The sequence below is a fragment of the Tupaia chinensis genome, unplaced genomic scaffold, assembly GCF_000334495.1.
Source record: "Tupaia chinensis unplaced genomic scaffold, TupChi_1.0 Scaffold000047_1, whole genome shotgun sequence".
NCBI lineage: Eukaryota > Metazoa > Chordata > Mammalia > Scandentia > Tupaiidae > Tupaia > Tupaia belangeri.
In genome coordinates, this window is record NW_006159505.1 from 6,964,278 (window position 1) to 6,987,742 (window position 23,465).

A 23,465-nucleotide genomic window follows, 5' to 3' on the forward strand; every position below is an offset into this window, starting at 1 on the left:
CAGGAATGCTCAGTGCCCCAGAGTCCCTGCTGTCTTCCCTGGAGGGCACATTGGGGATGTCATTCTAGAACCTGGATGTGTGGTACCTAGACCCCCAGCTTGGGACTCCAATGCTTGCCCCATCCTCTCCCTCCCTCTCCCTAGCCCTACTTTCTAATCCTGGCCTCTCAGTGCCACCATTTGTCATTGGTGTAGCCCTTGAGGGCCAAACTGAGCTAGGGAGGGTAAGAGGTAAGTTTTTTTAAAGTCAGAACTGTGCAAACAATAGCTCTGGTCCCTGGATACAGTGCTTGGGGTACAGACCTCACTGGAGGAGCCATGGGTGGGGCCATGGGCTTCTGGCTGGCTTGGCTGGGGGGCCTCCTGGGGACCACTCAAGAGTGGGGAGAAGGGTTTCAATGGGAAATCGGTGGGGTGATGGGACTGGCTCAGGGTGGTGGCTGTGATCAGGGGTCCCTTGCAGTGACCAGTGGTTCCTATCATGGCCTGGCCTGGAGCTGGAGAGCCGTGAAGGTAGGGGTGGCAGCAACAGGACTGTGGGTGCAACCTGGGTGTCCTCCCCCTCCCCCCTCCTAGTGACATCAGCAGAACTCCAGAGAGGGGCTAGGAGCTGGTGTCACATGTGGGTGACTGGGGAAGCTTGTCTGCTTCTCCCCGATATTCCTGTCCCATCACCCCTCTTACGCCCCTGTGTTGTCCCCACCACTCTCCCCCTCATATCCCCCGTGGTGGCCGCAGCAGCCCTGGTTTCCACCCACAAGGATGATATCTCGCAGTCTTCCCTACAGCCAGGCATGGCTGCCCACATGGGGCCGCGGGGTACAAGTTGAAGTGTTCATGGAGGCTTCAGGACACCTCCCTGGCGAGGGCACTCATGCCACACTGCCCAGGGTCTCTTGCCTCTTCTTCATGTAGGAGAGAAGGGTTGTCCCCACTGGGCCACAGCCCTAGGCCCCATCTCTGGCCCAACCCACTCTCACCTGGGAAACTCCCAGCCACAGAGCTGTGCAGAGACACCAGCCCGGCCTGATCCTGAGACCTTCCGGCTTGTAGTCCACGGCATAGCTGACATGAAGTTCCTGGCCTCGCCCAGGACCTGGTGAACAGCCCCATGGAGGAGGCGCCTGCCAGGGCCATGTGGGTTGGCCTGTCCCACTCCCTGTGGCAGGCTGTCCCTATTGTGGGATATTCGTTTCATCAGCAGCCCTGGTTCTGCGAGGCAGTGAGACAGCGAGCCCTGAGGCAGGGGCCGCAGGAGGGCCAGGGGTCTCTGGCTTATGAATAAGGCTGTGGCACCGGCTCCTTGGCCTGCTTGTTTGGAAGAGGAGGGGCTCCCATGGGGGGAGCCACCAAGGAGAAAGAAGTGAAGCCACAGCTGCCACCCCTGCTGGCTGCTGCTGGGTCCTGGGCCACCGAGTCTGAGCTGGTGTAATGTGGCTGCTGGGAACACAGGGCAGCTCCCTTTCCAGCCTCCATGCTCATGCTCCATGCTCCACGCTCCCCGGCTGTCACTGCACAGCTCAGGGCGTGAGGGTGGGAGCTACCGCTTACCTGGGCCCTGAGCTCATTCACGCATCATCACCTTCTCATGCCAGGGCTGACTTGGAGACCGAAGTGACCGATGGCTGGAGCTTCCCAGAACCCCTCTTGGCTGTGAGCTGGCTCCTGGGACACATAGAAGCTGTGGACCCCTCACAGGGCCTGTGTGGTGGTGGGAGGGGCCCCCGAAGCTGCTCTGAGCTTGGGAAGTGATTTTGCTGTGGGCCTGGGCCAGCTCTCCTCTCTGATCTGTTTCCTCCTCTGTAGAAAATAGGGACAACCAGGCTTCTCCCCCAAACCCGTGCTAAGAGCTTCCACCCTAAAATAGTCAAGGCCAGGCGAGTGCGGGACACATGTGATTTCGGCTCTCGGCTGAGCATGACGCTCACGCCTCCACTGGCTTTTCTCATTCTCTGGGGAATTTGAGGTTCTAAGAACCAGGCAGGACAAAAGCGAGGGGGATTGGAGTGGGATTCTTGGCATTTCTGAGCCTCCATTGTCCCCCTGGGGAAAAGGGCCTCCGAATACCTAACTTGTTATATTGGGGGCTCTTCACAAAAACAGAAACAGAAATAGAGAAACTGATACTGAGGTCCATTGGCAGGAACTGGCTCATGGTTATGGGGCCTGGGAAGTCCAAAATCTGCTGAGCAGGCAGGAAACAGGTTTTCTGTGTTGCAGTTTTGAAACAGAAGTCCTTCTCCAGAAACTTCTGTTTTGCTCCTAAGGCCTTTGACTGATTAGGTGAGGCCTCCCACATTATGGAGGGTCACCTGCTTTACCTAACGTCTGCTGATTTAATGTGAACCGCATCTGAAAAATACCTTCACAGCAACACCTGAGCTGGCGTGTGGCCAAACAGCTGGGCACCGTGGCCCAGCCACGTCAGTAAAGAACGCGGCATACTTGTCAGCCTGCTGGGGGAGCGTGTCGGTGTGAGGGCTTCTTGCCCTGGGCCTGGTACCCACCTCTCTGGCTCGGTCTGTCCAGGGTGGGAAGGTGGTGGCTCTCGGCCCGAGTGATGTCCTGCCCAGGACACTCTATGCCAGGTGTCTGGTGCCTGGCAGCTACTCCCAGGTCAGTCAGTCCTGCATAGGTGCCCCTCCTCAGGCCGTGCATGGCAGCTCTGGGGAGTAGGGAATGTGTGTGGGGGTTCTGCTGCCTAAATGCTCTTGGAGCCAGGCCAGAGCCACACAAGGGAAACCCAGTGGCACTTGCTGTCCCCAGTGAGTGACTCTAGGCCCCCGTCCCCCTGCAGTACAACCCTGCCTGTGTCCTTGTTTGCTTTTCCCAGCTGCCCCCTGGTGTCGGCATGCAGAGACCGTATCTCTTAGTGTCCACTCAAAACCTCAGCCAGAAAGCTCCTGTGACTTGGAGAGCCCTGTGGGAAGGGAGGGCAAGGGGCCAGAGAGGGGATCCCTCACCCCGCCCTCAAAGTGCTGGCCCCGCCTTGGACCCACAGAGCCCTGGGTCTTGGGTCCTCTTCTCCAGGGTACAGTCCAGGCTTATGCCAGCCCGTGGCTTGTGCCAGGCCCAAGGCCTCCCTGCTCTGTTCAGGGCTCTGTAGACCCCACCCTGCCCCTCAGGCATCTGTACTGGGACAGCCAATGTGTGCTGGGCACCAGAACCTTCTCCATCGCCCAGCTGCATCGGCTGGAAGGGGCCAGAGAGGGGATCCCTCACCCCGCCCTCAAAGTGCTGGCCCCGCCTTGGACCCACAGAGCCCTGGGTCTTGGGTCCTCTTCTCCAGGGTACAGTCCAGGCTTATGCCAGCCCGTGGCTTGTGCCAGGCCCAAGGCCTCCCTGCTCTGTTCAGGGCTCTGTAGACCCCACCCTGCCCCTCAGGCATCTGTACTGGGACAGCCAATGTGTGCTGGGCACCAGAACCTTCTCCATCGCCCAGCTGCATTGGCTGCTTGCTTTCTGCCTCTCTACCACCGCTTCCCTGAATTCTTGTTGGTCTCCATGTGGGTCATGTTCTTTCCTCTCCTCTGGGCTGTACATATGCCATTCCCTCTGCCTGAAGTAGGCCCCAGCCTCTGAGAAGCCCTCCTTGATCATCCCTTCCAAAGGGAGTAGGAGAGGGAAGAGAAGCTGGGGGAAGAAAGGGAGCCCCACCTGCCTGTCTGGCCTGCAGGGCACATGTGGCAGGGCCCCACCCCACCTTAGCCAGCTGCTCAGAGACACGAGGGTGCCCAGGCCCCATGGTAACGCCCGGGGAGCTACCCAAATCCTGGCAGAGGACATGCAGTCACACCTGACCACCTCGTCAGCCCCTGACCTTGAGCTGCCCTCATTTCCAGGCCTGGGTCTCCTCTGGGGAGGAGGACGCTCCCTCTCCTCCGTCATCACTGTGCCATTGCGATCACCTCACTGGCAACCACCCAGGGCTTGGGTGCCACTGCAGAGGGGCCCAAATCTGAGCGAGCTTCTGTCTGGGGTGGCAGTGTCGCAGTAAGACTCTGGTCACCTCTCACTGCACGATCTGGCTGGTGGTTCTCCTTGATCTGGACACAGAGAGGAGACATCCTGCCAGGCACTTGAGGTCCCAGAGACAGGGATGCCACCATCTCTGGGATGTCAGTGGTGTAGCAGGGGTCGGGGCTGCCCTTTCCTGAGCTCGTGCAGGCTGTGGGGCTCCTTTGGTGCGTCTCTGCTCCCCAAAGAGAAACTGAGGCTCAGAGAGGTCACACAGCAGCTCGCTTTCCAGAGATCTTTCCTGTCCTCTGGAATAGGGCAGAAGATTCTCTTCCGCTAAAGTCCTACAGCAAAAAAGACTTGGGGCAGGCATGAGTTGGGCGAGACGAGCCAAGTTCCCACTCCAGTGCCCTGAGGTTGTGGCTGCAGACTGCTCTGCTGTCTGGGGTGGCTGCTGTCCTTCCCCACCTCATGCCTTTCTTGATTGAAGTGCTCCAGGAGCCCTGCCCATTCCCTCCAGGTTTCTCTTTCTCTCTTTCTTTCCTTCCTTTTATTTTTGAGAGATTTTTACTATAGGGCATGAGTTTTAAGCCGCTGGATCCAGGACTTAAACTGCAGTCGACTAGGTGGAGTCCAGTGACAACCACATGCCATCTGCTGGTCCCGCCTCGCGTCTCTAGAGCTGGCCTGTGTGAAGGAGGGCAGGGGCCCCGGCCTAGGGCTCAGGCAAGTCCATAGGCCCCTCCCATCAGGCCCCTCATCCCTGGCACCTGGGCCAACAAGACTGAGTTCTCCTGAAGGGCAGTGCTACCTCTGAGCCAGGCAAGGCCAACCATTCCCAGGCAGAGGTGTCACCTGGGAGGCCTGCCTGTGCCCGGGTGGGGACGTGTAGCACACAGGAGCATCTGGCTGGCTGGAGTGTACCCTCACAAGACAGCAGTGGGTACCCTGCAGCAGATAAGGCCACGTCCCAGGCTAACTTCAGTTTGTTTCCCAGCACCTTCTAAATATACCCTCCAAGGGGTGTCTTATCACGGGTGGAGGCAACCCGGGCCAGGCAGCGGCTTCGTGTGGCCCACACCCGGGAGGATGGAGCCAGGCCTGCCCCTCTGCCAGGTCGACCCTGTGCTTACAGTGAGCTTGCCAGCCTCCTGGTCCTCTCCGAGTACTCTGCCCCCCTGTGTGTCTGGGATGGCTGCAGTGACAGCCCTGACCCTGGGGCCAGGACACTGCACTACCCTCCTAGCTGAGCTGGCCAGGCTCCTCCCCGACCCCCAGGCCTCCCCTCCTACCTCCAGACCAGGGCCCCTTCCTGAAGCTACTCCTGGAAGACCAGGTTTTTGCTATAGGGTGTATGCTCACCAGAAATACAGAGAGAGACAGAGAGACAGAAAGTGAGAAATCACCCCCCAGGGGAGATGGCCACACCGCAATCCCTTCTCCTTCATTCTCCTCTCGGGATCCTGGGCACACACACACACATGCCTGGCTTGAGTTTAAGCTACCAGGTCTGGGACTTGAACCGTGGCTGACTACATGGGAGTCCAGCGATATAGCCATTATGCCAACTGCTGGTCCCTCAGGAAGCGTTCTTCAGCTCTTAGTCAGGGGCTGTCCTTCCGTTCTTGGAACAAGACCAGGACACCCCCAGAGTGGCCCAGTGGTGACCCCTGACTCCCTGCCAGGGACTCTGTGCTGAGGTGGGTTGCAGATACTGCACATTGGGGTGAGATGTGAGCATAGCCCTGGACACGTGTCCTCAGCGGGGAGCTAGACTTGGTGGGACTGGCCCTGGTGGCAGGAGCCACCTTGTCCCTACTGCATGACCTGGGAAGGGCCAGAGGCTCCCTGAATCTCTTGCTCAGTGGGCCCCAGCAGTTCCCACCCTGCGGGGCTGATGGAAAAGGTAACTCCATCTAGTACCAAGGGGGGCCGCTGTCCCCCATCCTTGTCACTGCCGGGTGCAGGGATGTGCAGGTCCTGGATCGGCCAGCACAAGCCTGAAGTACCTCTAGCCAGGGAGTTGGGGACAGCCCTGCAGGGGGGGTGCTTTAGGAAGACCCCTGGAGGTTCTGCCTGTACTTGCAGAGGTCAGGGCTCAGAGGCTCTTGGGAGAGGGTGTAGATTCTGAGTCCCCCTGCCCTGGGCCAGGTAAGAGTCCCAGCTGGTCATGGCCTGGTGTGTGGCCTCAGGGAAATGCTTTGCCTCTCTGGCTCGGAGAATAGAAAGCAGAGCAACCTGTTTGCCATTCGAGAAGGTAGAGAGGGGTGATGTGAGGAAAAGAGATGTCGGGGGGTGGTGATGTCAATGGATGATGTGCCCCCTTCTCGGCATGTTCACTGCCACCTGTCCTAGTTGAGACCCTTAGGCTGCTCCTCACAGAAGGTCCCATCTGCCCCAGTGACCTATGCTGTTAGGGTGCAGCCTCGGGGAGGGAGAGGCATGCAGAGAGCTGTCCCAGCACTGGGTCCGGCCTGAGCCAAAGGCCATGTTGGACCTAGGCTAAGCCCCATGGAAGTGGAGCATGACAAGGAGGCAGAGGATAGAACAAAAGGTTGCATTTCCAGAAACATCCTGGAGACCTGCATGGAGGAGGCAGCACTGAGACTTGTGTTCATTGACCTCCTCAGTTCAACCTAGACATCTTTGCTGAATGACTAATTCAGCAAACACCGATGTCCCAGGCCTGGTGCTAGGCCTTCATAGTAGCCACCCCCCATACCCCACCCCTTACCAGGAGCCTTTGCTCCTGTCAGGAAGGCAACAGTGGGCAGCAGGTGACATGTGAGTCGATGACAAGCCTCTCTGACAGCTGGGCAGGGGGCTGCTCAGGAAGAAGGGATGGGATTTCCGGCTTCATTTGGAGGTTCTTACAGTTGGAGGCCACCAAGAAGATCTGTAGTTTTCCAGGATGGCAATTGCCTAGAGATAATGCCTTGGGACTGGGAGAGACGGAGACAGGGAGCCCAGGGATATGGGCTACAGGTAAGGTGAGATCTGGAGGCCCGGACAGTGGGGACTCAGCCTTTGGTGTAGTGCTGTGAGCCAAGGAACACCATGGGGGCCTAGGAGGACAGGGTTCTGTTTCTCTGGGGTCCCTGGCCTCCAGATACCTTTCGGAAAAGAAGTGTTAGCTGAAACCCTGACAAGGCGTGGAAGGCCTTCATTTTGCTGTGGATGAAGGTTTTAATCTCCTAATGGCTCCTTGCCGGGCTGGCTGGAGTCTGTGTTTAACGGGGATCAGCACACTTAGGGGCTTCGCCAGACAATGGGGGGCAGAAACCTTATCTTCCGGCCGTGCCAAGTTACCTATTGTGCTGTGCGTGGGCTGCGTATCACGTTGCATCCGTGAACCTTTTAAAGAAATGAGGAGCAAGCCTCAGTCAAAGGGTCTAGAGCCACTGTGGGGGTGCAGGGAGGAGCCCCAGTCTCAGGAGGCCTGACCTGCCTGAGAGGCCTTTCCAGACACACCCAGACCTGGCCTATGAGGCCCAGATCCTGTGTTTGAGAAGCGGGCCTGCAGCCCTCCCCAGGTGGCCTGGCACAGCTGGGGCCTGGGCTACCTGCTTCCATGACCTTCCTGTAATCTGTGCCCTATTACAACTGCCTGGGGAGGGGCTTCCAAGGGCCCTCTGCTGGCCTGGCAGTGCAGCGGGGCTGCACAAGGCATTGAGGGGGAGTTGGGACCAGCAGGTAGCGTGGTGGTTAAAGCGCTGGACATTCCCACATGTGCGACCATGGTTCGAGTCCTGGACTTGGTGGCTTACTTTCTCACTTTCTCTCTCTCTCTCTCTCTGTCTCTCTCTGGTCAAATTAAAATAAATGAATGAGTAAATAAAATTAAATACAAATAATGGTTAAAAAAAAAAAAGACTCTTGGGGAGTGCAATGGGGAAGCCTGTGGTCATTCCAGTAAGACATGAGACGTGGTGTCCCTGTGGGCAGGAGCACAAGGAATGCGACAAGACCTACCCTTGTCATGGGCAGCTGTCTGGTCCCTCTGCACCCCAGGTGGTCATCCCCCAGATCTTTCTCTGTTCAACGCGATGCCATGAGCTGAACGGTGACCTCAAAGAGACATCTTATTGCCAGCCCTGGTACACGTGGATGTGACCTTCTTTTCTCAAACTATGTTTTTAAAATCATGACACTAGGACCAACAGGTGGCATGGTGGTTAAGGCAATGGATCCACATGACCTACTCTGTGTTTCAAGTCCTGGACCTGGTAGCTTGAAGAACATACTGGGCATGTGTGCATGCATGCATGCCTAGAACCCTAAGAGGAGAATAGAGGAGAAAGGATTGCAGCATGGACATTCCCCCAGGGGGTGATTTCTCACCTTCCCTCTCTGTCTGTCTGTCTCTGGTGAGTGCACTGCCCTATGGCAAGAAAAAAAGGCCACTAAATATACCAAGGTATTTCAACAAGTTCATGGAAAATGTAATTAAAATACTAACTTATTTTGGTGTGAAGAAATTTTTTTTTTTGAGAGATTTTCATTGTAGGGCGTGTGCGCTCGCCAGACAGACAGAGAGAGAGAGACATAGAGACAGAAAGCGAGAAATCACCCCCCAGGGGGGATGGTCACGCCGCAATCCCTTCTCCTCCATTCTCCTCTCGGGATCTTGGGCACGCACGCACACGCGCCCGGCGTGAGTTTTTTTTAAGCCACCGGGTCCGGGACACGAACCGCGGTCGACCATGTGGGAGTCCAGCGACATAGCCATTACGCTAACTGCTGGTTCCCGGTGTGAAGAAATTTTGAAATCCATGTAGAATTTTTTCAAAATACGAATTTTCTATGAGGCCCCTCATAATGTTGCCCAGTATTGAATTCTAGTGTTTAAGAACTCCAGACTTGCCGATAGCGATCATGATCACAAGTGACTGAGCAAGTGCCCGCTGCGCATGGTAGTAGGCCAGATAGTGCCCCCAGGGGTGTCAGGACCCGCCAATGTGGCCTCACATAGAAAGAGCATCTCTGTGGAGAAGAGCATCCTGGACTTGCCAGGTGGGCCCCAAATCCAATGACAAGTGTCCTAAAAGACAGCCAGGAGAGATCTGATGGAAGAGGAGATGGCCACATGACCACTCAGGCAGAGAGCTGGGTGAAGCAACCACAGACTCGGGAGTTCTGGAGGCCCCAGAAGCTGGGAGAGCCAGGACCCTGCATCCCACCCTTCCGACCTGTCCCTGCCCAGGACGACACGTGGCACAATGTGGCTGGCACCCTGAGAACCACGGTCCTGGGCTGTGCTGGCCTGGGCTCACTGTCCATATGGCCCTGGGTGTGTCCCAGGCTTGTCTGGAGCATCAGTGTCCCCAACAGGTGTCAGAGGTTTGTCCCCAGTCTGAGAGGCTCCTTTGCAGCAGGTGACCTGAGGCCTGGGACCAGCTGAGCCTCACTTAGGCTTCTGTCTCCTCACCTGTGGGGTGTAATACCTTCTGCATGGGGTTTAGCACAGGGCATCCCTCTCCAGCTCCAGCGAGGCTCAGGTCCTCAGTGTGCACTGAGTCATGTCCCTTTGGGAGAGGTCAGGAGATGGCCTGATCCAGGATCCACCCAGAGCAGCACTGAGGGAAAGGGGCTGGAGCGAGCAGGCCGGGCTTTGGTGTTGCCTCAGGCCCTGCCGGGAGCCATCTGGCTGACAGCTGGTGGTAGTGGTGACAGGCTGTGCTGATTCACCCCAGGGGATGGTCCTGGCTGGCTCTGGGGTCACTGTCACCATGGGAGTCCACTTCCCCAGAGTTGTGCACTCATGGCTGGGCAGGTGGACAACGTGCGAATAAAGGTCACTCCTTCCCTCCCTGACCCCAGTGTTTCTTTCCAGGGGGAGTTTCGAATCTTCCAGAATGACTTTTGTTGAAAGCCCCTAGATGTGGCTTAGAGTTTCAACATCAGTACTTAATCTGTTGAAGTTACACATTCTAAACCCTATTCTGCCTTGAGCTTTAGGTTCAACCTTGCAAACCCACTGTCTGTTTATCAGCCAAGGTCCTGTCCACCTTGGGGGCCTCTGGACAGTGCTTGACCCCATTTATAGTCCACATTAAACATTCTCAGCTGGATGCATCATTTATAAATATTATTTAAACTTTTTTAGGTTGCATTTATGTACACATAACAAAATTTACCATCGTAAGTTTTTTAAAAAATATGTTTGCTATAGGATGCATCACTTATCAGAGAGACAGACAGGGAAAGTGAGAAATCACCCTCCAGGGGAAATGGCCACACCACAGTCCCTTCTCCTCTTGGAATTCTGGGCGCACATGTACACGCACACCTGACGTGACTAATTCTGGGCGCACGTGCACACGCACACCTGACGTGACTAATTCTGGGCGCACGTGCACACGCACACCTGATGTGACTAATTCTGGGCACACGTGCACACGCACACCTGACGTGACTAATTCTGGGCACACGTGCACACACACACCTGATATGATTCTTGAGCTGCCAGGTTTGGGACTTGAACTGCAAAGCTGTCCATGTGGGATCCAGCACCTTAACCCCACGCCAACTGCTAGCCTCATTGTAACTACTTTTAAGAGTAGTCAGCAGCACTGAGAACATTCCCTTTGTGCCGCCAGCACCACCTCCATCTCTAGGACTTTTCATATCTCCAAACTGAAATTCTGTCCCCATCATCACCATCTCCCCAGCCTCTGGTACCCACCATTTTGCTTCCTGTCTCTGAATTTGACTCTTCTAGGGACCTCACGTCACACAGTCTCTGTCCTTTGGGGACTGGCTTTTTTCACTCAGCTCGGCATCCACAGGGTTCATCCATCCTCAGTGTCCTGTACGTGTTTCTTCTGGACCCATGAAACTTTGCGAGTACTCACATGATTTGTTGTGTTGCTATGTTCAATCAATTAAGCATGCAAATATGGTGATTGTAAATCTCTCCTGAATGCTGCATCGAAGCAACCTGGGCTTGCAGCTTAACATACCTGGGTGACTCAATGGCTCGGTCATTTCACGTCAAGGCTCTGAGGACGGCCCAGGTTTTCCTGGAGTGGGTGAGGTCTGTGGTTCTCTTGAATGGGTCCCAGCTGCTCTGGGCGTTGTCTGTGTTATCGTAGGCGAGGTGTGCATCTGAGTGGGCACAACGCGCTGGGTCCAAGTATGGCCCCTGCCTCTCCTGCAGGGGGAACTGCCCAGGCTGGAGTTAGCTGCTGGGCCCCCAGGGTTGATCCTGCCTGTTTAGGGTGCCATTTAGGGGCCCAGTGTGTACAAAGGGGAAGGTCTTGGAGACCCAGCCCCTGGATTCACTTTAGACCCAGTCTGTCTGAGGCCCCCCAGAGCTGCCCTCCCCGAATCTGTGTCTTTCGCTGTGAAGTGCCCTCCCACAGAGGTCTCAGGCTAAGGCCCTGGCCGGATGCCTGCATTCTTCTGTGTTCCTGGGGCACCTGGCTGCTGAGATATTGAAATGATGTCCGATAACAGGCTGGACGTCCCTCAAGGCTGTCGCTGCGGTCACAGATTCGAGGTCGATTGCCACCGAAGGGAACAACTAGGGTATTGTCCCTAGGGGTGCAACCTGTTCCCCAACCCTTGCAACAGAAGCGCCCCCACCAGACACACCCTCCTGGGAACTGGGATAGCATTCAGGGACACAGGGGCCCCTGTGGGGGAGTCAGCGTCGTCTCCAGTCTGCCCTGCCTCCCACTCCCTGGCCAGAACACAGGTCAGATTCTTCCCTTCCTGGGCCTGAGTTTCTCACCTCTGGGTGGGGGCTCATTGTGACTGCCTGACCTTGAAGCCCTGGGACTCAGACCTGGGACTGGGGGCTGGGGGCGGGGAGAAGCGGCCCTGCAGAGGTAGGGAGAGGGCTATATGGGAGTGGGGACACGGGCGGCACCCCAGGCTGTGAGCTCCCCAAGGACAGGCATCCTGGCTCAGCACCTTGCAGTCTCTACCCAGGACAGGAATAGATAAAGTAGCAAATATACATAAAACTCATTTTATCTGGAGTAGATAAAAGTAAACTTTGTTACATAATTCTTTCTGAAGTTAGCACAATGTATTCAAATATTTGAAAAACTGTTTAGCTAAAACTGTTGAGGCTAAAACCAGCAAGGCATGCGGTATAGATCAACACCATGCTCCCTAACTTCTAGGAGGAGTACTCTTCTGCTAGTCCCAGGGCAGGGCGGGATGACGCTCCATGGGCGGGTGCCCCGCTAGTCCCCCACCTTCATGCTGGAGCCCCATCGTACCACTCAGCAGTGGTTCTGCCCAGATGCTTGGGGAGATGTACAACCCTGTGCATGCTTCATAGGGTGTCTGCCTCTACCTGCTGCCCTTTGGGACATGGAGATGGCCCAGTGGCTCACTGGTGGTGGCAGGCCATCCATGCTCAGGTCCCTGCTTGGCAAGGCTCAGTCTAGTCTCCCAACCACAGCAACTACCCTCCACACATCAGTTCCTGTGTCTCCTGCACACAGAATAAGGATCCATGCTGGGAAGCCCAGGCCCTTCACGGATGCAAGCGGTCTCCATGCAGGCTCTCCCTTGGGGGCCGTGGGCTTCTCTCTATGTATGTACTAGCAAGCTCCAGGGCCCGTTGCCTTGCTCACAGCAGGGGTCACGCAGCAGTGACATTAAATGGCAGGTTGTCACCGACAGCAAGACTGGAAAAGCCATAATGAGCCACGCATCCTTGTGGCCTCCCTGGTCAAACCTCCATGTGACCTGCCCCACTTGCAGCGTCTGTTTGATGGCACTGTGGTGGAGGTGACTCGGCCGGTCTCATGGGGATTTAGGTTGGTGGGCAGTGGGTCACCCAGAGGCACTTGCCGTTGCTGGACAGAGAACAATTCACTTCGTTCTCATGGGGGCCTGTGGTGGGTGGGGTTTGCCACGTCTTTTCTAGAGGAGGTGGCACAGGACCTCAAGGCAAAGTGACAGGGCTTGGGGAAGCCTTTTCTGAGTCCTTCCCATTGGGACCTTCAGCAGCACTGCCCTAGGCAGCCCTTTAAGGGAGCAGCCAGGGGCTCTGAGTTGTGCCAGTGGGAAAACTGAGGCAGGAGAGCTGCCAAGGCCATGCAGCCCTGGAGGGGTTGTGTCCTTATATGTAGATTCTTGCCTGGCCCGTCTGCACCAGTGTCCGGGGAGTGGGTGGGCAGCACCTGCTCTGTTTCCTCTTGGCTGGGCCAGGCTGGGCCTAGTTCTGCTTCCCTGCTCACTGCAAATCAGACACACAGGCCAGCCCTATCGCCCAGTGGTTAGGGAACTGTATCCCACATGTCCCACTAGGATTCGAATCTTGGTTACAGAGGCTTGAGAAACACACTGGGGGAATGTGCCCGCATGCTCAAAATCCTGATAAAAGGAGGAATGGAGGAAAATGGACTGTGGCATGATCAAGCCTTTTGGGGGTGGGGGGGCACTTGGCGTGCACGCACTCTCTTTCATGCATCTATTAAATGGCAATTAAAAGCTACACAAGATTAGCCATGATGGCTGTGGTGTGAAGAGCCCTCACAGAGTTGGGGGCGACCCTGTGCAGGACAGGGCAGTCTGAGCTGATTTTCAGCGCCTGCAATGTTCCAAGATGGGTGGGCGCTCACTTTCCTGGGCATTGGCTGTGTCCCCTGTGTGGTCCCAAGCTTCCTGAGGTGGAAGTCACCATCTCATTCACCCCATGGAAGGTGCCCCATGCAGATTATGGTCCTGGACACAGGTTAGGGCAAGGCACAGTATGGGTCTGTCAGAGCTTAGGGGTGCCCAAGAGGGTGTCCTTTCTGAGCTGAGCAGGAAGGATCTGCAGAGCTGAGAGGCTGTGAGTGTGAACACTGGGGGCTTGATGCAGCTCCAGCCGCAAGGATGTGAGGGGTGGGGAGTGGGGCACAGGACCTACGCCCACCCCAGGGTTCCTGCTGGGAGCCACTGCAAGACTTGGGGGACCTGATCAGTCTTGTGCTTTGGATAGAGTGTCCAAGGGTAGGAGGTGCAGGCTGTGGGACCAGCTCCGAGCACGGTGGTTGCCCACCAAGGGAGCCTTGTGCTTGTGGAGCAGATGGAAGTGTTCGTACCGCGCAGGCCTAACCAGCCATGGAGCAGAGCACAGCCCTACATGCGGGGAGAGACAGGCGCCAGGTTCCCGCAGTGATGCTTGAGTGTAAAGGACACGATGGGTGACACGGGGCCAGGTCCCTGAAATGGGGCTGCCCTGCAAAGCACATGCCAAGGCCTTTAGCAGGCTGGGCCAGGCACACTTCAGATCAGTGAAGGGCTGGGGAAGAGGCGGAGTGGCCTGGGCCCACCATGGTGCTACCATCAACTACACTGGGTTGATGGTGAGGGCTCACTGTCCTCTGGGGGGGAAACAGGCTGGGGAACCAAGGGAAGAAGCAGGGACCCAGGCTAGGGTGAGAGAGGAGGTAGACAGACAGGGTGCAGAGAGGGGCAGACAGGATCTGGCTTCGCAGGTTGAGCTGACCGGCCATGTGAGGGACTGGATGTCACCTAAGAAGGTGGTGACCACAGGCTTGGCTCCAGCTTCCCGAATAGGGGTGTGGTGGTGTATCTGCAGGGTGCCAAGGAGCCTGGTGTGGCCATCTGGGCAGGATCTTTGGCTCAGAGAGTCCTTAAAGGCCTTTGGGTAGGCTATTAGAGGCCAGCAAGGGGTCAGCACCCCCTACCGGAGCTTAGTAGTGGGAACCTGGAGAGGGAGGGGAGGATGACTTGGGGCAGGGCTGGGCTGGGGCAGGCAGCCTGTTTGCTGCCTCTGAGGGATGGGTAGGGTGACCTGGGCCACATGTATTGAATGGACAGCAGGGAGGGAGGTGCAAGGGGCATCCGGCTGCTGCAGAGTGGACATGTGGGCATGGAGGATGCCCCCAGCCCTGGGCAGAGGGCCTGTGCCCTGGGGTCCTCGGTCTACATGTGTGGTTTTCCCTGCATCTGTACCTCCCGGGACTGCATATACAGTAGCTTCTCTGCTGTTCTGTCCCCAGGAACCCACCCTGAGTTTACCTGGAGTCCCCGGATCCCCCAGGATGTCTCTGCAGGAACTGCCCTCTGCCCTGGCAGTAGGCCACCTTGGCCCGATGTCACTCCTCAGGGGCCGCCTTCCTGGAAGGTTTGCTTGTAGGAGGTGGCAACTCCCCGGCTTTATGGTTCCATTGTGATTAGAGCAGGCGGACTGTCTGTGTTCCCTATGTAATGGGGTGCTTGGGGCCGCGCATAGGCCTTGGCCCCAGGGTGGGGCTCACCAAGCCTTCCCTTTGATGAGCTCTGCTGACTTGCTTTGGCTCTGGGTCTGGGCCTCAGGGAGGGGCAGCCAGAGCTCAGGAGAGCAGCCCACACCCTCCAACCTCAGGCCTCCCTGGGAGACATGGACTCCTGGGGACACCCCAGGAACAGGTGCAGGAGCTGGCTCCCCTGGCAGACTGGGCTCTGTGCTGGGACCACCAGGCACCCCTGCCTGGGCCCCAAGTTCCTGTCCACTGGGCCCAAAACTGCCAGGGAAACTGTTTGGAAGCAGTTTGTGGGAACAGCTTTGGTGAGAGGTGACCACACACGGTCATTACTCCCATGGACACGCTCCTTGGTGGAGTTCTGGATCCCAGAGGATTGGGGTGGTCCATGCTGTCGGGGGCTGGATGCACTCACATCGCAGGTGTCTGCTGGTGCTGGTGGACCAGCAAGAACCCACCACACCAGGGCATGAACCAGAGCTTCGTTTCTCCTTCTGGCTGTACCACGTCCTGCCCTCTGGCTGTGCCACATTGTGTGTGCCTAGCCCCCGGCCGATGGCAGCTGGGTGTTGGCAGCACCTGGGTGGGTGGGTGCCCTGTCGGGTGGGCAGCCCCGTGTGCTGACTGCCGTGTCCTCTCATCTTGCAGCTTCCTCATCGTCCTGGTCTGCCTCATCTTCAGCGTGCTGTCCACCATCGAGCAGTATGTCACTCTGGCCACGGGGACACTCTTCTGGATGGTAAGTAGGTGCCCGAGGGGCCATGGCCAGATGCCACAGCTGCCTTGGGAGCTCCCACCTCCCAGACATTCAGAGCAATGGTGGAGCTGCTCCTGGCCGCTGGCCTGCACAGTGACCCTCCACCTGGCCCTCCAGCCACCTCCCAGCTGGAGGGCTGGGAGCATGGACAGTTCCCAGGCTCCCACACTTGCCAGGCCCCGTGGGGTGTGTGTTTAACAGGCAGGGGGAAAGGAGGGAGGAACGAGAGAAACCAGAGCTGGTGGTTCAGAAGGGCTTCCTGGGGACCAGCAGTTGGAGTAATGGCTATGTCGCTAGACTCCCATGTAGTCGATCGCGGTTCGTGTCCCGGACCCAGTGGCTTAAAACTCACATCGGGCGTGTGTGTGTGAGTGCCCAAGATCCCGAGAGGAGAATGGAGGAGAAGGGATTGAGGCGCCATCCCCCCGGGGGGGGTGATTTCTCGCTTTCTGTCTCTCTGTCTCTCTCTGTCTTTCTGGTGAGCGCACGTACCCTATAGCAAAACCTCTCAGAAAAAAAAAAAAAAAGAAAAAGAAGAAGAAGGGCTTCCTGGAAGAGGGTACTTCTAGTTGGGCCAAGAAGGAAGGACAGAGGATGTGAGTAGAAGGGATCTGGGGTCTTCCTTGCCCGAGCCTGCCTGCATGGTGGCCCTGACCCCACAGGTCACCTGGATGAGCCCTCCCATCCTGAGAGTCTCTTGATCAGCATCTCCTATTGCAGAGACATCTTGGTAGCCTTCCTCATACCCCACCGTCCTTGGTTCTCTGTGCCATGTGTCCCCTTCCTGTGGGTGAGGCTGGGACTGTTTACCCTCATGCTGTGTACCAGCCCTAGAGAAGGTGTTCAGGGACAGCTCAAGGACTGAAGGAATTTTCCACTGCCAGGCCTGGTCACCTCTACCTCTGCAGCCTATCTGAGCCCCTAACATTGAAAGTGGGATCTGAGGATTCTTCTCAGCCAGCTACGAGCCCCTTGAGAGAGGGCCTGGCTCCAGTCAGGAGGCTGAGAACTCAGAGCCAGTGAACTCAAGGATGAGTTAATTCATGCCATGCCATTTACTGCCTAGCCAGGTGCTGGGAGCAAAGCAGAGACCACCCAATGCCAGAGTGCTCAGCCCAGTCTAGTGTATAACGCCAAAGCTGATCTGGCTGGGAGCAGGTAGGGTGCAGGGGACCTGCCACATCTGGGGTACACGGTCTCTGAAGACACTACCTGAATGCAGTTGGTGGGCAGGCCCGGCCTGGCAGGGCTATACCTAACGCCTTCTGTAGCCGCACTTCACTGGATGTTCCTTCCTCCTCCAGCACCTTCAGGGGAAGAGAGCGTCACACTCAGCCCATGGGCTCCGAGGCTGACCTCGGGCCAGCTTCATGCCTGTCGGCGAGGTGGATGGTATGTCTTCCTGGCCAAGCAGCCGGCTCCTGAGTCCTTTCTCAGCAATCCTGGTGGTCGTGCTGTTTTCCTTCTTTCTTTTTTAAAAGTTTTACTTTAAATTTTATTTAGTCATTCATTTATTTTAATTTGATTAGGGAGAGAGAAAGTGAGAAAGCAAGCCACCAGGTCTGGAACTTGAACCGTCATCAGCCATGCAGGAGTGTCCAGTGCCTTAACCACCACAACTCCCGCTGGTCCCAATGCCATTTTTTTCTAGGTAGTCAGCGTTAACTTTCCTTCACTGCTTCTGGATTTTCTATCACAGGTAGGGGTCTCCTTCTCGTGAGTTGTAGAGCCTCCCCAGGATTTCTTCTTGCATTTCTGTGGGTGATTTTGTGGGTTTACATTGCCGATGGTCAGTGGCACTTTCCCGGTGAGTGGCGTGGGGTCCAGGCCCACTTTCATTCTTCCCCCGGCCTTATGGATGAACCAGTACCATCTCCTCCAACGCCCGCCTTTCCTCCCGACATGAGGTGTCATCTGTGTTGTGAGCCGGACACTCAGGTGCACAATCTGCCGTGAGACCAGTTCTGTTCCTCTGGTCCACCAGGGCCAAATTTGATTAGGGAGAGAGAAAGTGAGAAAGCAAGCCACCAGGTCTGGAACTTGAACCGTCATCAGCCATGCAGGAGTGTCCAGTGCCTTAACCACCACAACTCCCGCTGGTCCCAATGCCATTTTTTTCTAGGTAGTCAGCGTTAACTTTCCTTCACTGCTTCTGGATTTTCTATCACAGGTAGGGGTCTCCTTCTCGTGAGTTGTAGAGCCTCCCCAGGATTTCTTCTTGCATTTCTGTGGGTGATTTTGTGGGTTTACATTGCCGATGGTCAGTGGCACTTTCCCGGTGAGTGGCGTGGGGTCCAGGCCCACTTTCATTCTTCCCCCGGCCTTATGGATGAACCAGTACCATCTCCTCCAACGCCCGCCTTTCCTCCCGACATGAGGTGTCATCTGTGTTGTGAGCCGGACACTCAGGTGCACAATCTGCCGTGAGACCAGTTCTGTTCCTCTGGTCCACCAGGGCCAGGTGCACTTGGGTCTCCATATACTGAAATCTGTTCTCTGATGCCGCTGGCACCTGGGGAGGGCCCTTCCTTCTTAGGAGTTTCCTGGAGATTCTGGCCTGTCGGCTGTACCCAGCGAACTTCACAGCCAGCATACCGGGCTCCAGGAAGAGAGCTGCCCCACATCTGATGGGTTCATCTGGGGACACTGACTTGTCTGTGGTGACTGACATCATCAAGTGTCTGTCTGTTGAGAGGGTTTTACGGTTTCAGGTGTTGGTTTTAGACAGTTCTTATTTTTTCCTAATGGTAATATTGATGCTAATACATTGTTAACAGTTGCTATCACAAATCGCATGTCTTTGATTGTTTCCCAGGGATTTTAGGGCTGGAGAAGAGTCGTTGCTTGCTGTCCTCTTTATAGTCTGTGCCTTTCGTACTTTGTGTCTTGACTGTAGTAGTTTGTCCCCTCAGATCTTTCGAGTTTCTGGAAGGAGAATCCAGTTGACAGAGCAATGTTGCCTTATTCTGTTGGGTACCCTGGATGGGGTGGGATTGGTGGCTGATGGGTTGTTCCCAGGTTTAAAATTTTTTTTTTAAAGCAAAGAATGCTTTTTTTTCTGTTAGTTAGTTAGTTAGTTAATTTATTCTATGAGAGAAAGGGGAGAAAGAAAGACGAGAGGAAGGGACCAGCAGTTAGCATAATGGTTATGTCGCTGGACTCCCATGTAGCCGACTGCGGTTCAAGTCCTGCACCCGATGGCTTAAACTCACACCAGGCACGTGTGCACACGTGACCAAGATCCCAAGAGGAGAATGGAGGAGAAGGGATTGCAGCATGGCCATTCTCCCTGAGAGGTGATTTCTCGCTTTCTGTCTCTCTGTCTCTCTCTGTCTGTCTGGCGAGCGCATGCGCCCTATAGCAAAAACCTCTTCAAAAAAAAAAAGACGAGAGGAAGAGAAGGGATATAGGACCCCCAAGAGGGTCCTCTTACCAGAGTCCATCCCCAGCCTCAGCCAGGCTGAGTCACGAGCACATATAGTTCCAGTGTGTGGGGAAAAGTCTTAGGTTACGAACTCGGGACCTTCCCATGTGGGTGTGTGTTCATAGGCATTGGAACGTGTGCGTGTGTGACCCTGTGTATGTGTGTATCTGTGTAAGTGCTTGCGAGCTTATGCATACAGCTGTGTTTAAGTGTGCAAGTGTATGTATGAGTATGCATATGTATCTGCATGTAAGTATGTTACATATGTGCATGTGCTGTGTTTGAGTGTATATGTGTGTGCATGCCTCTCTGACTGCATGTATCTGTGCATTGTATTGTGTACCTGTGAGCATGCATTGTGTGTGTATGTTTGCATGTGTGTGACTTCGTGTAAATACATGTGTTTTCATGTGTGGCGGTGTCTACATGTGTGCGCATATGTTTGTGTGCGTGGCCGCATATGGATGGCTGAGGGTGGCATCGTGCCTGTCCCTCACATACAGCTTGCATCTGGGATGACTTGGGTCAGTTCCTCAGCTGCAGGGAAATTCACTCTTGGGTTTTAAATGACTCCTACAGCATGGAACTGCTATGGTTGATGTGAGGCCCAGTAGGGTGCCCAGCCCAGGCCCTGCATTGTCTGGGATTGTCAGCCCTGAGAGTCCCAAGTTCAGGTCTGACTTCCCAGGTCCTCGTCATGGGCTTGGGCAGGGTCTTGTCTCCACTTTCTGGCATAGCAGGGTGAGTGGGCGAGGCCTGCACATGAGCCCAGCTAGAGGGGGCCCCACAGCCATGCTCTGAGCTCTGCAGGTCTGTTAGCAGGCCAGGAGTCACGGTGTCTGTACTGGGGGCATCCTGGGTTCAATAAGAGAGCACACCAGACCAGTATGCCACCTTTATCTCTGCAGAAGTCACTGGTCCCAGGTTTGGGGCCTCATGTGGTCCAACCAGGAACACCTTCCCCTCAGTCAGTTTTTTCTAAGTTGGGATGAGCTCACTGTCCCCAGATTTCATGGCACAATGCTGAGATGCAGCCCAGGAGCTGAGGAAGTGGCAAGCCCGGCCTGCAGACATTGTCCACTCCGTCCGGGCATTTCTGGGGCCTGTGCGCCACCTAGTGTCCATTATCTGAATTGCAGCCACAGCTTCCACAACAGCCCTGAGTCTGGGCGGTTAGCATGGGTGGGATCTCCTCACTTGGACCTCCACCCTGGGGCCAGGGTGGTGTGTCAGGGAAGAGTGGCCCGCCTCCGTGGGTGTGTCAGCCCCAGGCAGAAAGCCCCCCTCTCCACAGTGGGCCCCATCTCAGTAGTGGCTCCTTTTCTACCCCTTCGAGGACAAAGGACTCAGCTGCCTCCCTACCTAACCTCAGTGTTCTACCTCCTCCACACGGCAGCTGGGGAAGGGGTGTCCCTGGAACAAAAATCTGGTCATTCCAGAAGCTCTCCACAGAATTTAGGATAAGCTGGCTCCTCTCAGGGCCCCTGGTGTGCTGCACGTTCAGGCATCGCTCCCCTACCAGGTCCTGTCATCGCTCCCTCCACCCTGGCAGGCCCACCCAGGTACCGCTCAGTGGCCCTCAGGTACTGCAGCTGCTCCCGGGCCTTCGCCCATGCCCTGCCAGCCTGAACGTTCCTCTAGTGTGTTACAGGACTGCCTTCTTGTGGGAGTTACAGGTCTCGCTTTGGCCTTTGCCATGTTGCCCCTCCTGTCCAGAGTACCTGGCCTTTCCTCATTAGCCTGAGTGGGCGGAGGCCCTGGGGGTGCGCTCACAAACACTGCCTCCCTCACTGGACTCCACATTTCCCGAGACCAAGGGCCACATGGCCGCCCGCACTCCACACACCCAGCATGGCGAATCCAGGCTTCCTTCCTTCCAGCTTATACACCCAAAGCTGCTCCACAGGGATGCCCCAAGCTGGTGTGTGGTCTCGGGCCTCAGTTTCCCCTCCCAGAGAGGGTAAGAGACAGCCTCGAACTTCCCTTCCCACTCAGCCTTGCCAAGCGTCCAAGTAATTTCCCAACTCATTGGGCTTGTGAGTACCGATCCTTTGAGGTGGGTTTAAGCCAACTGTGTTCAGCTGCTACTCGGAAGTCATGGCCACAGGGGGATGCTGGGGATACAGCAGGGAACAAGGCAGGCATGGGCTCAGGCTCAAGGAGCAGCCGTGCAGAAACACCGGGGAAGGAGGTCGTGGCTCTGAGAGGGGAGAACAGGGCCAGCTGTGTGCAGGGCGTGAGCTCTCCCGGAGTGGGGCACTCAGTGAGGGGAGCATGGTGAGGAGGTGGTAAGCAGATGTGGGGGCACTCAGGGTCCCCTCCTGCCACTCATAGCCTTGCATGGGGAGCAGGTACAGGACCTTGGCACAGGCAGAAGTTGGGGGGCTTCCTGGGAGGGTCTGAGAGCTGGTTCCACAGACTCCAGGCCACGAGGGGTGAGGTCTGCCTAGGTCCCTCTCCCAGGCAGAGGGAGACTGCATAGGTGCTAGGTGCGGGATGTTGGAGAGCGAGTTTACCAAACAAAGGTGTCTGCAGCCGCTGGAGTTTGTGAGGCCCAAGCCGGCCTCACAAGGACACCAGGTGGCGCTCTTGTCACACACAATTCAGAAGCCGTTGGCTCCTGGCCCAGCAGCACTGAGCACGGGGAGCCCAAACCACAACCTCGGGGAGCCTGGGAGGGGCCGAGTATGGGCTCCGCACGTTGAAGTGTTGGGGTAAAGAAAATCACTCAAAGTCGCGTTTTCCCAGAGAGCCCATATTTTTCTTTTCTTTTAATACGCCCAGCTTTTACGGTGCCAGAAAGCTGTTATCTCAGCAAGGTCTCAGGAAACCCCAGGGCAGCCTCGGAGGGATTAAGTATTCTAAAAACCTCCTCCACACGGCAGCTGGGGAAGGGGTGTCCCTGGAACAAAAATCTGGTCATTCCAGAAGCTCTCCACAGAATTTAGGATAAGCTGGCTCCTCTCAGGGCCCCTGGTGTGCTGCACGTTCAGGCATCGCTCCCCTACCAGGTCCTGTCATCGCTCCCTCCACCCTGGCAGGCCCACCCAGGTACCGCTCAGTGGCCCTCAGGTACTGCAGCTGCTCCCGGGCCTTCGCCCATGCCCTGCCAGCCTGAACGTTCCTCTAGTGTGTTACAGGACTGCCTTCTTGTGGGAGTTACAGGTCTCGCTTTGGCCTTTGCCATGTTGCCCCTCCTGTCCAGAGTACCTGGCCTTTCCTCATTAGCCTGAGTGGGCGGAGGCCCTGGGGGTGCGCTCACAAACACTGCCTCCCTCACTGGACTCCACATTTCCCGAGACCAAGGGCCACATGGCCGCCCGCACTCCACACACCCAGCATGGCGAATCCAGGCTTCCTTCCTTCCAGTTTATACACCCAAAGCTGCTCCACAGGGATGCCCCAAGCTGGTGTGTGGTCTCGGGCCTCAGTTTCCCCTCCCAGAGAGGGTAAGAGACAGCCTCGAACTTCCCTTCCCACTCAGCCTTGCCAAGCGTCCAAGTAATTTCCCAACTCATTGGGCTTGTGAGTACCGATCCTTTGAGGTGGGTTTAAGCCAACTGTGTTCAGCTGCTACTCGGAAGTCATGGCCACAGGGGGATGCTGGGGATACAGCAGGGAACAAGGCAGGCATGGGCTCAGGCTCAAGGAGCAGCCGTGCAGAAACACCGGGGAAGGAGGTCGTGGCTCTGAGAGGGGAGAACAGGGCCAGCTGTGTGCAGGGCGTGAGCTCTCCCGGAGTGGGGCACTCAGTGAGGGGAGCATGGTGAGGAGGTGGTAAGCAGATGTGGGGGCACTCAGGGTCCCCTCCTGCCACTCATAGCCTTGCATGGGGAGCAGGTACAGGACCTTGGCACAGGCAGAAGTTGGGGGGCTTCCTGGGAGGGTCTGAGAGCTGGTTCCACAGACTCCAGGCCACGAGGGGTGAGGTCTGCCTAGGTCCCTCTCCCAGGCAGAGGGAGACTGCATAGGTGCTAGGTGCGGGATGTTGGAGAGCGAGTTTACCAAACAAAGGTGTCTGCAGCCGCTGGAGTTTGTGAGGCCCAAGCCGGCCTCACAAGGACACCAGGTGGCGCTCTTGTCACACACAATTCAGAAGCCGTTGGCTCCC

General features: G+C 56.4%; 1 protein-coding gene across 1 annotated transcript in view; it reads left to right on the forward strand.

Annotated features, from left to right (window-relative positions):
• The window catches only part of KCNQ1 (potassium voltage-gated channel subfamily Q member 1), a 378,985-nt gene that overhangs the window by 2,727 nt on the left and 352,793 nt on the right, over positions 1–23,465 (forward strand). Inside the window, exons 3-4 of the mRNA XM_006141164.1 lie at positions 145–231; positions 15,719–15,912. Coding sequence (XP_006141226.1) covers positions 145–231; positions 15,719–15,912 — 281 coding nt within the window. The remainder of the gene's footprint in view (positions 1–144; positions 232–15,718; positions 15,913–23,465) is intronic.